This window comes from Hydra viridissima, unplaced genomic scaffold, assembly GCF_058129835.1.
Source record: "Hydra viridissima isolate aposymbiotic clone 2 unplaced genomic scaffold, HvirCarnegie_v1 scaffold_11, whole genome shotgun sequence".
Lineage (NCBI taxonomy): Eukaryota > Metazoa > Cnidaria > Hydrozoa > Anthoathecata > Hydridae > Hydra > Hydra viridissima.
This window is the reverse complement of record NW_028324310.1, coordinates 12,181,262-12,199,567: the sequence shown is the minus strand read 5'-3', so window position 1 is coordinate 12,199,567 and position 18,306 is coordinate 12,181,262. Positions and strand designations below refer to the sequence as shown.

General features: G+C 28.3%; 1 protein-coding gene across 2 annotated transcripts; it reads right to left on the bottom strand.

Moving 5' to 3' along the window:
- Nucleotides 1-448: 448 nt before the first annotated feature.
- On the bottom strand, nucleotides 449-10,493 carry LOC145191058 (glycogen synthase kinase-3 beta-like). 2 transcript variants are annotated; one of them, XM_090066852.1, is made up of 8 exons: nucleotides 10,060-10,493; nucleotides 7,358-7,635; nucleotides 4,728-4,838; nucleotides 1,997-2,127; nucleotides 1,798-1,904; nucleotides 1,442-1,635; nucleotides 1,070-1,256; nucleotides 449-916 (listed from the first exon to the last, which is right to left on the bottom strand). In XM_090066852.1, the coding sequence occupies exons 1-8, from the start codon at nucleotides 10,145-10,147 to the stop codon at nucleotides 750-752; spliced, it is 1,263 nt and encodes a 420-aa protein (XP_089922978.1). In that variant the 5' UTR covers nucleotides 10,148-10,493; the 3' UTR covers nucleotides 449-749. The 2 variants fall into 2 exon arrangements, with proteins under 2 accessions (XP_089922978.1, XP_089922979.1); XM_090066853.1 differs by lacking the exons at nucleotides 7,358-7,635; nucleotides 10,060-10,493 and adding an exon at nucleotides 4,894-4,982 and having other exon boundaries at nucleotides 4,728-4,859.
- Between the last annotated feature and the right edge of the window lie 7,813 nt (nucleotides 10,494-18,306).

Here is an 18,306-nt window from a genome sequence, read left to right as displayed (position 1 = left end):
TTTAAAAAAAAAAAAAAGAAAGTAAAATAGCGTTCTTATCAGTTAAAAAACAATTGATGAATGAAAATGCGTTCAGAGACACTCATGAAGAGTATTATTTTGCAGGGGAAACTTGAACAAGGCCCAACGTCAAAAGAGAGAACATTAAAATTAAACACCATATTAAAAACCAACACAAAAAATTGTCCGGCATAAAGATGTCTGCAATAAAAACTTCGTTTGCATTAATTTAAGAGCGATTTTAAGAAAAAAAAAAAAAGGAAAACAAAACTTTACAATTTTATAGCGCATCACACTCTACAAGTATTTTTTCATTTCATTCTCTACGACGAAAGGAACGCTTACTTTGCTTCACTTATGCGTCAATGACAAAGAGACGGAGAAAAAAATAGAGGGCAGGCGTTGGTCAACACTAAGGCTAAAAAGTTTAAAATGGAAACTACGTGGGAACTTCAAAATAATCTTTTAATTAAATTAACAAAATTTAGGCAAAATAAATAAGGATTTCAGTACAAAAAGAGGTTCGAGGTTTTCACAGATCACATTCACAATAATAATTAAAAAATATTAAATATCCACAGCGCGTCATCATCTCATACAATAATTTTATTTAAAACACTTAAACTTCATGTTTAGCGTCCAAACATAAAAACAAAATATATTAACATGACAGAAATCATAGTGCAGATCTAATTTACAAATAATTGGCACTAACGCTCTGCCAATTAGTTTCATAATATAGTCAAATCTTAAGAAGCAGTTGACGTTTGAACACTATTGGATGTTTTATTTGAGTCCGTAGTGTTAACTTGATTGGAAATTGTGGAAGATGAGCTTGCAATACTTGTGCTACTCTGATGTTTCTTCGCGAAGTCGGGGATAAGTATTGATTGTAAACTGGGTTTTGAAGATAATTCTGAAACAAACAAATTATTCAGATATTTAGGATGCTATCGTATAATATTTAGAATGTATCGTGGATATTTAGGATGCTATCGTAAGTGTAAAAACTGAAAAAAAAAATAAATAAAAACTTGTAAAAAAGTTTTATTAAAATTTGAAAGCAAACCTTGGACTGAAAAGTTAAAAAGTTTAGGCATTTCTTTATTGTTTGGTAACCTCACTCCCTCTACGCGAAGCTCATCAAAAAATGCGTGTGCGCAAGCTTCTAAAGGTGAACACCGACTGCTTGGAGTGTATTCCAGTAACTGCGAAGTCAAACTAATTGCATCGCTCGGAGTTTTTGCACGAAAAACCTTAATTTTTAAAAGAATTAAGTTTGATTGTCATATTTAATATATATATATATATATATATATATATATATATATATATATATATATATATATATATATATATATATATATATATAAAATATATATATATAAAAATTTTAATTTTATATATAAAAAATTTAAGGAAAAAATTTTTAAAAACTAACCCTTGACCAAGGATGGGGTTTAATTTGTGGAAAACGAAATTCTGTATAATGTTGATTCATTTCACGAATCTGTTCTCTTGTAGGTGTACCAAGGACTTTGATAATTTCCACTAACTGATCTACACCACTATCCCCAGGGAAAATTGGTTGTCCCAGTAACAACTCAGCCAAGACACAACCTGCTGACCATGTATCTTAAATAAAAAAATGTGGAAACCTTTTTAATGAATTTCTACTAATTCGCAACTATCTTATGATACTATTTTTAATATGCAAATATATTGTGTTTTTATCATTATAAATCCAAGATTTCATTTTATATATGACAACTAAAAAAAATTTAATAACTTATTTACCTATATTTACAGTATAATCAGTGGCACCAAATATAAGCTCTGGTGCTCTGTAGTACCTTGAACATATGTATGCTACATTTGGTTCTCCAGGGATTAATACTTTTGCACTGCAGGAAAAAAAGGTAAAAATAATTTATGGCAGAAGCAGAGATAACTACTAACAGTAATTTTTGAAAATTTAAACAAAAAAAAATTTTACCTGCCAAAATCACATAACTGGAGTACACCAGTATCAGGATTAAGCAATAAATTTTGAGGTTTAATATCTCTATGACAGACTCCAAGCGAGTGTATATAAGCCAGAGCACGAAACAACTGGTAAACATATAACTGGAAGAAAAGAGACAAAAATTTAAGCAAATAAATAGAAGATAGAAAAATATATAGTCCTTTTCTTGATCCAACTGTCAAATAAATAATGACTAATTCTTCTAGTAATATAAACAATTCATAATGACAACTGCTGCCACCTGAAGACTTGGAATTGTTTCATGATAATCAAAAAAGATTTCTTTTGTTTTTATAATTATACCCATATCGGTAAACTCACATAAAAATCAATTCAATATATAAATGAAAATCATAGCAAATGCATCAATTTCAATATACGCAAGAAAATATTTGATAAAAAGGTGTAAAATAAATTTATATTTGTAGGGAGTCTATGAAAATATGAAAGAAACATTTTACTTCATAATCATAAAAAATTCATAATCATAAAGTTGAGTCCTAAATTAAAAAACTCATAACGAATTTGATAAAGATTTTTAACGTAGAACAGCTTTTATTTTTTGCATCACATCATTTTACGATCATTAAACATTGTTGTTTATTATAAAGAAATTGCGTTTATTATAAAGAAAGATAATAACACCACTATTTGAGTGGATCAACAAATTATTGCAGTTGCCTAGTCACATCTAATAAGTAGAAATAATTTTTTAAAAGTATTTTGTACCAACTTAGTTCCTTGCTTTTGCTGACTATGTCCAGCAAGCGAGAAGTAATTATTTTAGGGCCTAAACATGCTAGATTAAAACAAAATAATTTTGCTAAATTACATTGAAATAGTAATAACAAAGGAATCTTTATTTCATAATTGAGTGATTTATAAGAATTTCCTAAAAATAATTTTTCTATTCAAAAACCAATTTGATATTTCAAAACAAGAAACAACTATAAAATTAAAAAAAAAAAGAGTAAAAGTCTAAATGATTTTTTTGTACATTTGAAATATTTTATCTTTATGAGATCAATTGCAAAGCAATTTAATAGATAATAGCAAACTTTTATTCTTTATAGCTGTATAGCTTTTATTCTTTAAAGTCGTAGTTTATTATTGTGTTAGTAAATCCAAAACAATATGCATTAATGGGAATTTTTGTGTTTTTCATTTCATCTTTTGTTTTTTAAGGAGATGGCACAAATTTTAACTGCTAAATAAATTTTAATCATTCAACTTTACAATGAGAACTCTTATTTCTTCACCACATTGGTGAGGAGATTGGAAAGCTTAAAAGGTTTGCACTAGAGAGGCCCTTTAGACTCTACACAGTGCAGTGAATTTTTAGAGTTATTGGTTTCAGTTGAAAAGGCTCACATTCCAGGAAACCTGAGGTCAATACCAAAGAAGTCATTAAGAGAGTCAGATACTTATCAAGCACTATTGGTCTTCATGAGTTGGCAACCTATGCATCAACATTTGAAGCTCTATCCATGCATGTTCCAAAGGTACTACAAGTTGTTATCAAGTAGTTATCAGGAATAACTAACATTTGGCCAAGTGTGCCAGGAAAATTGGAAGATAATTGAATCTTTTTGTGGATTAGATTTTGTTCACTAATGAAGCCAATTTATTTTTAACAGATCTATTAACATTCACAATTTTGTACCTTGAGCTAGAGAAACCAAGTGAGTCAATTCATTTATTAAAACTGATAGTGGGCATGGGAATAATGGTTTTTAGAGCCTTATTTCTTCAAACACAAAAGATGACAGTTATTATGAGATGCTTATTATCTCATGATAGATCATAGCTATCAAAGCAAAAAGAAAGTATTGGGCAACCTAACACATGTGTAAAGCAGTTAAAGAACTTATTTGCATACCATTCAAACCATTCAAGGATATTGAGAACTTTGTTTATGAAGTTACTTATTTTTCTACTGACTTTTTCTATTGAATTCATTTTTACTAGAGATTTCTTGCTGTACATGAACAAAATAGTGGTCACATTGAATTTTGATAAGTAAACCCTTCTACCTGCCAAAGTCAAATTATTTTTTGTGGAACTTTTGAAATGGCCTGTACATGCATTAAGAAACTGCTTTGAGACTTTCAGTTAAGGGGGAAAAGGCCTTTAACTGAAAGTCGCATAGTGAAATATTGCAAAACCTTAAAACCCTTTTTAAAAACCTTAAATATTAGGAGATTATAAAATTTTGTTATTAAAGGAAACTTACATTAAATAGAGCTTTGAGATGTTAAAACGTGGTATTACATGTTATGTATGCATGGAATATGACTTAAAGTTATAACAATGTGTAGCTTTAAGTACTGTTTAGTATAGCTTAAGCTTATCAGATCAACTAGCCACCTTTTCAATATAATAATTTTACTTTATATTGGTTTTGACTATAAAACATGATGCTTACAAACTGCTTATTTATTTTCCTTTTCCTAATTATGTGATTCATGTGAAAGTGTAACAGAGGAATTTTGTAAAAGAATTGAAGACAGAGATCAAACATCTGTTATATTTTACTTAAATATGAATATTACAGCTTTTAATTTTAAAACTTATCTATTAATTTGTTCAATAAAAATGTTCAATATTAAAATACAAAGAATTTTAATGATGCACAAGCTCAAAATTGTAACACCAACCAAAATATAGGTGTAATATAGAAATTTGTCTATTTAAAGCTTACCTTAATATATATTATTGGAATTGTTTGCCTATTTTTTGTATAATGTCTTGCCACCCTATAGACAGTCTCTGGCATGTAATCCATAACCAGGTTTAAATAGACTTCATCTTTCTAAAAAGATTGAATGTAACACTAAAATAATATATCAAATAAAATCGAATGTAACACTAAAATAATATATCAAATAAAATATATTAAAAAAAACTATTAACAATATCATAGTTATCAAATGTGTAATATTACATATAACAATAGAACAGATTTTTAGCAACAATGAAAATAAAACATTTTTAAAGCTAATTGAATAACTATGAGTAAAAAAGATTTTAACTAGCTGAAAACTCTCCCTAATAATTATAGATTTCGCTTGATATATAAAAAAAAGTTTTAAACATACTGCATCATTAATATAAACAAAATGAAGATATTTAAAAGTAAGAATTCTATTAATATTTTCTGGCTCACTGTATGTTGAGTCAAATGATACTATTAGGTTTTTGTTTGACTTTTGTTACTATTGATACTATTTTGCTACTTTTTGATATTATTAGGTTTTGTTTGAGTTTTTTGAATTTCTTCACATACTTTTTTATACAACCTGACAGGTTGTTCAGTTATTATGCCTAGTTCACAGTATGTTAAAAGTATATTAATTAAAAATAGAGAACTGATGAATTAGTTTTTGTTGATAGGGGATAAGTCACAAAATACAAATTTTTCAGAAATAAAAAAACTTTTTTTAAAAAAAATTTCAGAAAACTAGTTTGAAAGTGAAAGTTACTGTTTTATAATATGGTTAAAGCTTTGAACAGTAGTTTTTAAGTAATTAAATGCAAAAAATATCTAAAAAATTGCCTTTTTAACAAAAATTTTAATAAAGTAAACTATTTGAATGAAAGTAATCAAGTTTTTAAGGTTCATAGTAGTTTTATTGATGAGTGCAACACATATTGAACATATTTAGTAAGTATTTCAAAATATTTCAAGGCAAAAAACGGCAAACATAACATAAAAAATGGTAATTATAATAATTAATCATCATCACTGAAATCTGGATCTGTCACTATCAGCAATTTCTGCTACAGTTGTTGGCTTACTCCTGATAGTGTTGTAGCACTCTTGATGTTGAACTGGGATGTAATTCATCATCTTCTCAGTGTCCATTTCTTTAATTATTTTTATTGGTACTTTCTCTGCAGGATAGACCTTTTCTTTTCATAGGACTTCCACTTATTAACTCTTCCATTATAAACAACTTAAAACTTTAATACGCAAAAAAACAATAGTTCATAAGTCAAATAAACTACAGTGTTATAGACAGGAGCATCTGAGGAATGTCTCAGGTAAGGGATTTCCCCCCCTCCCAAAAAGAAAAAAAAAACAAAAAAAAAACAGATTCCTCATTAAACAGGCAGGGGTCAACTCTAGGTTCATATGGCACACCACAACACCTAGTTTCATCTGGCATTCCTAGCTGACTTGTGTCCTTTTAATAAAAACCAAGTATTGAGTTATGCCCTTTGTTTGCAAGTTTGTGTTGTTATGGATACAGTTAGAAACTCCCTTTTAACACAAATAATGGTTTCCATCTTCAAATAAAATAAAATCATATCAAACTCATTTTGATGAAAAATTTGATTTGTACCCTTTTAACAAAAAGAAATTCGTGTCTTTGGCAGTTCATTTTAATCCTGAAAGAATAGTGTAATATATCTTTTCAACTTGTTCTTTCTACCAAAACTTGAAGTATAAAAAATAAAATAAGCTAAAAACACATGAAATATTTAAATGTTTTGTGATTTTTCACTAATGATGTTATTGAACAATATGTTAGAGATTACCAGTCAAAATCAGAGTTTCAGAATTTCTTGCTAGAAAAACTTACTTTTTGAAACTAATAATTAGTATGGGAGAAATAAGAAGGCCATACAACTCAACAATTATAAACAATAAGCGAAAAATATTTATAGAGAGCATTAATGAAACTTTTATCATTAACTTTTTATTCATTTTAATTTATTTCAGAAAGCAATAATACAATATCATTTATAAGCATGCAATAAACAGTTAATACATATAGAAAAATATTAAATTGTTAAGCATGCACACTAGTTTCTATTAACTTAAAGTTCCTTAAGCAAATATTTTGAATATAAAGCAAAATTGTTTAAACAAGTTTTAATTAATCTGTCAACTTTAAATAAACAAAAATGGTAGGGAATCAATTTTTTCTTAATCACAATTTTTCAAAAACACATAACCTACTGTAGTTAATTTATCATTACAATACCAGTCTTAAACTAAAAATACAGAAACTAAATTGTTGTTTAAAAAATTTAATTCTCATATTTTAAAAACGGTACACAGAAGTAAAAAAATATTTTGCAAAATACAAGCCTTAACTTTGAGAGAAGGTACAACAAGGCAAAAAAAAAAAAAAGCCACCTGAGACTTGTTGGCCAGTGCCAGACAAGTGGTGTCTAAAATAAGCGGTAACAAAAGGTTTAATAACCTTTATATACTGCACTACATCTTTACATATTGCTACTCACTCAAGTTAAATGCATGCTTCCTTACCCTGCAAAGATCGACATTTTAAACTTAAATAACAAGTTAAAAAAATAACTTACTTTCTCTCCATTTGTATAAAAAAAATGTCGCAACTTTGCAATATTACAATGATCAAGTTTACGCCATATCTGTAATTCTCTGTTTTTAAAACGTTTATCTTGAAGCACTTTTTTAATTGCAATCATATCAGTGCTATCAACAATTTTTGCTTGATATACCACACCAAATGAACCATTGCCAATAACCTTAGTATCACAATAACTTATTTCTTCTGTTTGATCGGGATATGAAGCAGTTGTAGCCAACACACTAGTAACTTTGCTACCATCTTTATCTCCTGTTTTAAAAAAATAGTCCAATAAGTTAGAACTAAATATATCAATGTATTTCATCAGTACAATGCATTGATAAACCAATACACACAAAAATAGGGGGAAAAAAGTTAAATAACTTAAAAGGCTAATTGCTTGTTTATTTTATGTACAATCAGGTTTTTTTCATCAAATAATTTGACTATCTGTTCAAATTATTTAATTGAAAAAACCTGATTGAAACATTTTTTTTTCATCAAATTAGCTATCATTTAAGTGTTTCAAGGCTTCAATTATCTTTTAACAAATAGCAGATTCTTTACACAGCAGCAAGTACACATCAATGCAGTAATAGTAGCATTTTTACTTACCACAGGATTACTTTAGAAGCAAATTGATTTTGGTTTTCATTTAGTTTCCCTATAGTTACTGCAATCCTTGATAAAAAATAATTATAACTTAGATGTTATGATTTTTTTTTTTATCAAGGATTGCAGTAACAAATTTACTGTATATCTATAGCAGTTATGACTGACTAGGTTAAGATTAAAATAATGATTTGCCGCTAGGAAAGTTCATAGTGCAATGATTCACAGAATTCATAAATTGAAATTTTGTCTGGACAAGTGGGTCAAGGCAACTGTGCAATAAAGAAATGTTCTATACAGATAACATTTATCCTAATCTTTTAAAATACTGTGATGTCTATGCTATGTGCTTGCTGAAAACACAACTTGAAAAAAAAGTATACATGAAATAATGAAAATTTAATTTTTAAAACTGTCTGCTAAATCAAATATAGATCACCCACATGTATGTAAGTTCAATTGTGGAATATCTTTGGTGAAAGTACTCTTACCTGTCAATAAAACCTGTTCAATTTGGCAGTTATAGCGTTAAGTAATTTTGTTAGTAAATTAAACATACTGTGTTAAAAAAAGGGTAAACAAACATAAGCTAACTGAATTAAGTAGTTTTTATGCAAATAAGAAAATCACAGCTTACTCAAATTAGTTCCTAGCCTTCAAAAAGTTAAACCCTCAAGTTAATAACACCACACATTAACAGTTACAGAGTTTTAAAGTTTTTATAAAAAATTGGCATAATTTATTTAAAAAAAAAAAAAAAAAAAAAACACATTACAAAAGTGCTTTAAATAAAAATACTCTACTTTTGTATTAAATAATGAATGAAAGCTAGTCGATAACAAAAATTATAACTTTGTTTTGATTTAAGCTTATTTCAATTTGAAACTGAAGAGTAAAACAATTTTAAAACACTTTAAACATTACCATATTTAATAGAATATTTCAAAGTGTGTTACAAAAAACTTAGACATTTGTTCTGAGTCCTGAAATAAGCATTAATTTCTGGTCAATGAACAATCAAACTTGACAATTGGAAATATATTTGTTGTAAAGAAATGCTTGCTATTGCATATTCTAATTCATGCTCCAAAATATGGAAATTTTCCTTGAATAAATTTTGCTGAGTTTTTATCTCCCACAATTTTTAGAAGTTAATCATTTTACATAGTATCAGGCTATTCATAACAAACTGCTTCATGGTTTACTCATCTTCAATATCAGAGTTTATAGAGCGTAGACATTTTTTACTTAACTATTATGAAATTATATAATGTAAAATCGTATTTAGAGAAATTTCATATTACAATTAGTTTTCATGCTTCAACCTTTCTGCATTCTGCATCTTAAAAGTATAAAGCAAACCAGGTATTTTTTTTAACTTAAGTAACTATAATAGCAAAAATCAATAAAGCCTAGCAAAGAAAAACAGAAGTATTTTTGATAGAGTAAGAATCCATTTATAGAATATTTTCATATTATACATAATTCATTGAAGATAAAATCTAGTAAAAAATGTCTTATCTTTTTAAAAATTTTAATACTAAGGAAAATATAAAGAATGACAATATTATGCATAAGTTGCCAAAAGTGGAAAAATCCAAATATGACAGAATTAATTGGATACAGTAACATAGAGCTGGTTGTATGACTCAGAGTTTCTGTAACTTCAGTAAACAACTAAAGTGATTATAACAACTATAGTGATTATAACAAATATTAATGATTATACTCAAAATCCTTATAACAGTAATTATACTAAAAAATCCATGTTAAGATATTTTAAAATAATAGCTCTACAGGGTAAAAGCTCCATAAGTAAATAGCACTTAATTAATAGAAAAGTACTAAAACAGTTATACAGAACTGAAACTAATAATTCCCATTTAACTCATTTTTCATCTACCTTTTATTTGATATTTTCATATCTACCTTTTATTTTAAGCTTTCATGCTTGTTTTAAATTGTGTTCTAACTAGATCTTTGCATAAGTTAAATATTTTGACTCTGTATTCTAAATATTATCTGCCAAATACTAGTCTTTGAATATAGCCAATATGCTAAATAAATTTTAGTTAAACTTACGTGTAATCCTAATGCCTCCATTGTTACTAGGGGACATGTTTTTCCCTGTGTCAACTAAAGTAGTCGTCCGTAATCTTCCTCCACTCATGAATAAAAGCTGACTATAGGTTGGTAAAATGGACGATTCAATCTTTTGAAATACTTCAGTTGAACAACCATCAGGAGTTTTGCATAATTATAAGAATGAGTGAAGTTTAAGATAATTTAAGGAACTATTTCTTCAGACATCAATTTAAATTCTTTTTAAAAAAATCCAAAAATACCCCCATCAATATCCTTTTTCAGAGTAAAACTTTTTTTAAAACACAATGCAAAGCTAAGAAGTCGCTTTCGCAAAATGATTATTAAAAGCACTCCTGCAATGGATTATGGAGGTTAAAACTTTTACAGCGAAAATCGAATTTTTAATGGAGATGAAATAAATTTGGGTTTATGACGTCAAATGATGTAAAAACTATATATATATATATATATATATATATATATATATATATATATATATATATATATATATATATATATATATATATATATATATATATACACATATAATTTCATTAAGTTGTACTGTGCTTAGTCTTTACTCATTCTTCTTCATATTTAAAAGCAATTTTAAATATGAAGAAGAATGAGTGAAATACAAAATAAATATATATATATATATATATATATATATATATAAATATATATATATATATATATATATATATATATATATATATATATATATATATATATATATATATATATATATATATATATATATATATATATATATATATATATATATATATATATATATATATATATATATATAAATCAGTGAGTTTAATGTTAAATTGAGAAAAACTTGTTTTTCAATCATTTTATTGGGAAATTTATCGACGATGCAATATTTCTTCTTACATTTATGAAAATTGTTCTTTTTGCTGCGCATGATTTTAAGAGAGCAAAAAGTTGGAAGTCAATCAAATTAAGAACGCCTTTTCTTGTTATTCTTTTTTAATGAATGGATTTAAAATAAAGAAAATTAATAATAATAAAACTGAGTAAATAATTGATCAAGGGAAGTTTTAAATTATTTTCTACAACATTACTTTAACTTCCATTTTATCTTTTTAAGAGTCGAAATCAGGCAATTTGTCCGAACTAAAAGCATTGAATATTTATGAAAATTACACTTAGGGAACTCTCGCGTGTACACGAAGTTACTACTAATTGAAACTATAATTAAAAAACCATCGTTAACTTGAAATTATATACTGTCACTTGGTAACATTCCTTGGCGAATATTTATTTTTTAGAATTTAGTATATGGAAAATAATAAAGTTCTCACTAGTTTTATGGTAGGAAACTTCCTTATGTAATAAAATCGTTTTAGACTGAGTAAAATCGTTTTAGACTGAGTAAGGTCTTGTTTAATTTCAATGAGCATAGTTAAAACAGATTTCAAAACATTTGATTGGTATAATTGACTTTAAAACAGAAGGATTGAGAAATCCGGTAACAATTTTTTTTTTCTTTTTTTAGTTTTCTTGACGAGCTTTCAAACAATATTTTTTGAAAAAGTTCCGGTTAAAAAAAACAAAACAAATCCTTTTTAGTATTTTAATATGGTAAAATATTTTCTAAAATCAAATACTTTTATTTATTTTTCTGCTTAGTTCACAAAAAAAAAGTTTTTTCAAACCATTTGCTGGTTAGATAACAAAGAATGGCGATAGATTTATTTAGTCGCGTTTATTTTTCAACTCAATTCACTTCTACGTAAAATCCGTAAAAAGAAATCTATTATACAAACTGTATCAAAAAATTTAAGTTTGATTCTGGGAACCGACATGCCAGCTTAGGAGCATACGTGACGAACAATAACACGTGTTGCTTCAACAGTATACAAAGTTTGGCAAGTTTCAGGAGTATATACTGTTAGAATTGGCAAAAGTAAGTAAAGATTTTTAAAAAATGTTTTAATAAACTTAAAACCATTATAGATGCAAGTAATGCTACTTGCATCTATAATGGTGAAAAAGATGATTTTGTCACTAGAACCCGTCAGATTTAAGGAAGCAAGTAACTTTAAGTAATAATTTAACTAAAGGAAGTGAATAATATATATATTTATATATTTTTTCTTACGTTTCATTTGTTTGCCATGTGGAAAACAAACTTCTGATAAAATTATTTTTAGAAACTTTGACCCCCAAACTAAATTTACAATTTTAGAAATGACGTAAGAGTTTACGCCAAAAGATCAATTAAATCCGGCGGGATTATATCCTTAAGAAAATGCGCTCCGTCATCGCCAAAGTAAGGTTATAGTTTGTGAAGCATTCTTAGAATATGAGCAAAAAGCTGTAAGAGCCTTAAACCTGTATGAAAAACTATAATTTAGCTTCTAGAAAATTGTTTTAAATTGTGAATTTAAACTGACTCGTCAGCTAAGGCTATTACGATTGTGCTGCAATGCATGGTCATATTATTGGTGTTCAGAACTGATAAGTAACAAGCATCCGACGGCACTATTCTTCTACTAAGTCAGCCGTAGAAGATGGTTAGCAAAATAAGAGAATCAGAGTATTAACTGATACTGCTTTATAAACTCAAAAGTTAGTCATTTAAATTACATCCAATAACGAAATCAATGAACCTGGGGAAAATGCCTCAAAAAACGTGCCATGCAGAAAACGCACTCCTAATATGCCCAGATCATAATGATATTACCTTTCACAGCTGCATAGATAATAGGTATGTTACTTTCCGCACATGCGCAGTAATATTCCCTAAATCTCTACAAAAGCTCTAAAAGATTTGTCGGTTACTTCAAAGAATGGCAAGTGATGGTAATGAATAGACTTTAAAATTAAAATCAGTGCACTGAAATTTGTATAAAACAGATATTGGCTTATTATATTTTTGTTGACTTTTATTAATTGAATATCCCACGTACCACACGTACCAAACATACCATTTAAAAAAAGTTTAAGCATGACGTTAATAGCAATATTGGTCCTGAAAAACCTCTTATAGCCTATAGATCATGTACAAAAGAAGTTGCAGTCGATTAAACAAAGTCTGCGACCAATATTGGTTCTTTATAAAAATATTTGAGATTTCAAAGACACTTAATTTAAACTCGTTAAAGGTTGTATAGTAAAAAGCTTTTTTTGTATATATAGATATTAACGGCGGTTTGCTTGACTCTTTATATTAAATTTTTCAGTACTAAAGCTTATCAAAAGCAAAGTTGCAATAAAATATTTAGCTTGTCATTGTTATTTTTTTCTAACCTCTGTTTCAAGAGGTCATAATGGTTGTAACACAAATGATGTAAGTACAATGTGGAACAAATGCGAATCTTTAAATCGGTTTACATTTTGATACTCTGAAAATGCATTCGATATCAAGTTTTTAAAGTGTTTACAAAGTGTTTTTACACCGAGTTTTGTAAAAGTTTCCACATCGAACTAATAAACTATTGCATATTGAACTTATATAATATTGTACAAAGAGTTTTTAAAATATAAGGAGGAACGTCAATTTATAATTTCCCAGAATTCTCTGTTTTATCTGATTGTGTTTAAATTCTTTATCCTTGGGACTATTAGAACTTCATCAACTTTTGGTTTAAAAATTATTTGAAGATTTTATTAATCGTTTTTGGTAGTAATGTAGTAAGATCTTATATCATGTGTAGTTGTACAGTACGATTTTAATTCTAAAAAAACTATAATGGGATAGTTTTATCATTACCATCTGATGATAAAAAGAATATTTTATCAAACAAATGTTTGCATAAACAACATGACATCTGAGCGCTAACAAGGACAGCGCGGCTATAAAACTTGGTACACACGTTGTGCAATTACATATCAACACACTACAGCTGAAAAGTTTGATGCATTTGCTAAGGAAATAGTTTTGTGCTGGATTTTTTTCCCAGCGGTTCTAAAGTTTCCGTAAGTTTTAATTAAAATCACCATGGTACTTGTGGCGGTTCTTATCATGCGATAAGAACTTACGATAGTAATATTGCGATTGCAGTATCACTATTGCAGTATTATTTTGGTAGAAGACCCTTACAACCCTTTTCTTTCACTTTCAAGGATTCGCATTTCGTTCTTTGATAAACTTGACTTAAATTCATTTTCGAAGTTTCATTTGAAATGGGTTAACATTAAAAAAAACATTTCTCATTCGATCGTTTGAAACAATAGATAACAGCGTAATTTTGTATTACATATATTTATAAAATGATTTATTTTAAATCTAACTAAAATATTTTCGCTATTCTTTCTCAATGCTTTGCTATGTTTTGCTTTTTTTTTTTCTTTCTCCTTTTTGATTTCCTCGAAACTTTCTCCTGCATTCAACGTCATAGACACTCTTCTTTAAAAAGTTAAAAAAAATGAAATATTACTTTAAGAATGACCTTTCAGTATCATAACATATATTTTTTTTTCAGTAGCATAACACATATATTTTTTAGTTGCGTATATATTTTTTGTAACTCTGACAGGATTAATTTTTTTTATTGATTTCATAAATTATTTTGTCCTGCAGTGACGTCACAAGTATGATAAAAAGTAAGATGTTTAAAATATAATCAACAATTTAAAGATTAAAGTTAACAGATATTTTAATTACTCTAACAGAATTATCTTGGATATTTTACACTTACTTATATCTTTTTGTACTAAGGTAATACAAGCGACTAATAATGTCATAACAAGTCACAGCGAAACAAACTTCAGTTTTTCAAAAGTAAAGACTTCAATAAAAAGACAATGAGATTCTTCATTTCCACATTGATAGATTTAGCCTTTTCAAAAATACAGCAAGTTGACAAGTTTTCTTAAAAACTGGTTGATGTGGGTTGTACCATATAAAGAACCAATATTGCTCTTAGACTTTAATCGACTTTGTTAAGCAAAACGTGGAAAAACTGTATTGTAGGACCCGTAGCGTATGAGCTACCATAACATCCCCAATTGAGGGATTAGTGATCAAAGAATCAGAAGCCTCCGTAAAGAAAAGAACAATTTTTTTTCTTATAGCTAACAGGAAGAAATGGGCACACATAGCTTTAAGGGAAGTTTGACTCATAATCTATTAACTCAATTTTATAGGGGCCAACATCTGTTAACTCAAATTTACAGGGGCCTTGAAAACTTTATTTCATTTCATTTTGGGAAGGATGGAGCACTGCACCCCTTGTACGGCACTGATCAGGACCCTAAGTGTAGATTGGTATCAAAACAAAGCATCCAGAAATATTAAACAACTTTAGTTTACTTATAGATTCCAGATGCTTTTTTGAGATGGTGTTTTAAATAATCAATTTTCTTTTGATTCTAAAAGATTCCTGTAGCAAAATCACAAAATGATTTTACTTCAGCCCTTCAAATAACTGCTCTAACCATGATCTTTTAAAAAATGCGGCTGATTTAAGATGATTAAGGATGATCAATGCGGCTGATCAAGGGTGCGGCTTTATTCACTGAATACCCGACATAGTACACCGATATAGGAGAAAGATTTTCTTTATTTTTTGATGAATGAACATTATTACGTAACTGTCGTTATACGAATAGTAACTTGCATGCACTAAACCATCAGTTCTAGAACTTAGGTTTAGTTCGCATCACAGCATCACTACCTGCAGATATGTGTATCGAGTTAATAGAACAAAAGCTTGCAGACTATGAACTTAACTTGCGAAAAGATATTGTTGATACTGTAGATCAAGTGAATCTTCATTCTCAGAAAAATCCTCGTCCTCGTAAGAGTTACTCTCTGAAAAATCATGTTGTTCTGATTGTTCTTCTACGTTAAATTGTTAATTATATTTGTTTTTCTGTATCCTGCTTTTGATATGGCATTTCAATGACTGCCAGTTGCACACCATCGGCAAAACACAGCTGTTGATTTACAGGTAATAGTGTCCCAACTCTTTTCATAACACTTATTCCAACAGCTACACAATGGCTTTCAAAAATGTAAGGTCACAGAGATTTTTTTATCGGTTACTTAAAGTTTTTCCATGCTTTAAAAAAAAAAGAAAAAAAGAAGAGAGATTTTTATTTGGAATACATTTAATAACCAAATTAAAAAAAAATTAAAAAAAATTAAAAAGATATCGTTTTAGTACCAAAATCAATCAAAAAAAGAGAATCAGATAAAAAAACTATAGCAATAAAAAAAATTTTAAAAATATCAATTTAAATTATTTATAAATAATAAATTTAAACTTAATAACTCTTAAATTATGTTATTCAAAAATCCTGAAAGTTTGTGCTCGCTTTGACCAATATAAATTACAAATAAAATTGAAAAAATAATCAATTTCTATTGACAAATAGCAAGATTATGTGGTGTTTCTTTATGCTGTGTCCAAATAACGCCGAAAAAACGACAAACTTTCAAGCGATGTAAAAGATTCACCAAGAGTTGGCAGGCCGTCAAAGCCTAATTCTAGGGATCAAAGCTTATTGTATCGAAGGGTAAGGGAAGTTCCTAAAATTAGCAACCGAAAACTGTTTGCTTTAGTAATAAGGCTGGATACGTTAGTGTTAGTTATAGCACAGTTAAAAGGTGTCTTAATAAAAAAAGTATTGGTTGTTATGTTGCTATCAGAAAACCGCTCTTTGACAGATAAGGTTAAAAGTTGTAAGTTGTTTAAAGAAAGATTACGCTGGTCAGTGGAAGATTGATTACATTTTTACTGATGAATCAATTTTTAAGGTGATTAATTGTAAATCAAGATTTATCGTTAAAAGATTAGCTTCAGAGAAATATAAGAAAAGATTTTGTGTACCAAGACTACAAAGAGGTTGCGTCTCAATAGGTATATGCAGATGCATTTCTCACGAGGGGACAGGATTTCAAAATATTTTTATGGGAGAATTAAACACTATAATTACAAGGACACGTTGGAAAATAAGTTTTTACTTACTAAGAGAATATTTTTTGGAAAGCGTAAAAAGTAGATTTTCCCTCAGGAAGGCGCAATGGCATATCCCGCCGACTCGGTGAAAGATAGGCTTCAAAGGCAACCTATTACTCTTTTAGCCTGGCCAGCACGATCACCAGATCTGAACTCCATCGAAAATATTTGGTGAATGAATGAAAAAGAAATAGTTCCTTGTCCAAGAGAAAAATGTGGAACGAGTTGCGTGTTTGAAAATTTAGAACGAAGTTCCAAAAGAATTATTTATGCATCTGATTGAATCTATGCCAAAACGTATTCAAGCCTACGTAAAAGTACATAGTGATCATTGAACTCAAGCGTGACCTTTCTGAATGCCTATCATTGAAATACCATATCAAAAGCAGGATATAGAAAAACAATTATAATCTAAAATTCAACGAAGAAAAGCAATCAGAAGAACACAATTTTTCAGAGAATAACTCTTACGAGGATGGGGATTTTTCTGATAACAAAGGTTCGTTTAATCATAAAGCTAATCTTAGATATCGAGGTAACAAATTGTTTTACTGAGGTAAGTTGCGCTCTAGTAATAAAAAAAGGTACAGAAAATCATGTTTAGACAATCGTCAAAAAAAAGCGATATCTTGCAGAAGATGTTGCGGCTGAGTCATAAATAGATATAAGTCTATCTGGAGGTGAATCTTTTCATTTTTTTTATATTAAAATTAAATTGATATCAGCAATTGTTTAAGCTCTCTTTCTAATAAAAGCATCTGTTGATGCCTTTTATTGCTGTGATGTTAATTTATTCACCGTTGACGTTGCTACAAATTTATGTTAAAAAAACTTAAAGTAGCTAATCGCTTCATCAATTATAAAAAAATACAGCTCTCATTCCTCTAATGCAACAAAGGAGAATAATTTTGAGTAGGATCCTTCAGTATCTGCATAATGGTAGAACCAATGTTGAGTCAGAATCTAAAGTAGAGTTCATAACATTAATAAAATGCCATAAATTAATGTTTAACTAATTCAATAGACTAGACGAGCTCTGGACTATTAGAAGGGCTGTCCATACATCTAAGGTTAAATACAAGGACTTTCAAAACACCTTTTGACCAAAAAATTGAAATCCAGAAGACATGAAAGAGCCAAACACGAAATGTGTTACCTGAAGCTGCATGGACCAACCATGATTTTTTTTTTTTGATGAAAAACATTTTACTATTGATGCGGTTTTAAACTTTCACAACATCTAGTATATAGCTAAGCCACCTTCTCATATGAAAGGAATTTTTAGAAACAAGCACCCAGCTCA

Coding starts and splice junctions, on each gene's coding strand:
- LOC145191058 (XM_090066852.1), bottom strand. CDS start 10,147: ATGAGTGGAGGAAGATTACGGACGACTACTTTAGTTGACACAGGGAAA. Junction 1,905..1,996: donor CAGTTATGTGATTTTGGCAG/GTAAAATTTTTT, acceptor TTTTTCCTGCAG/TGCAAAAGTATTAATCCCTG. Junction 917..1,069: donor TTTTAACTTTTCAGTCCAAG/GTTTGCTTTCAA, acceptor TGTTTGTTTCAG/AATTATCTTCAAAACCCAGT.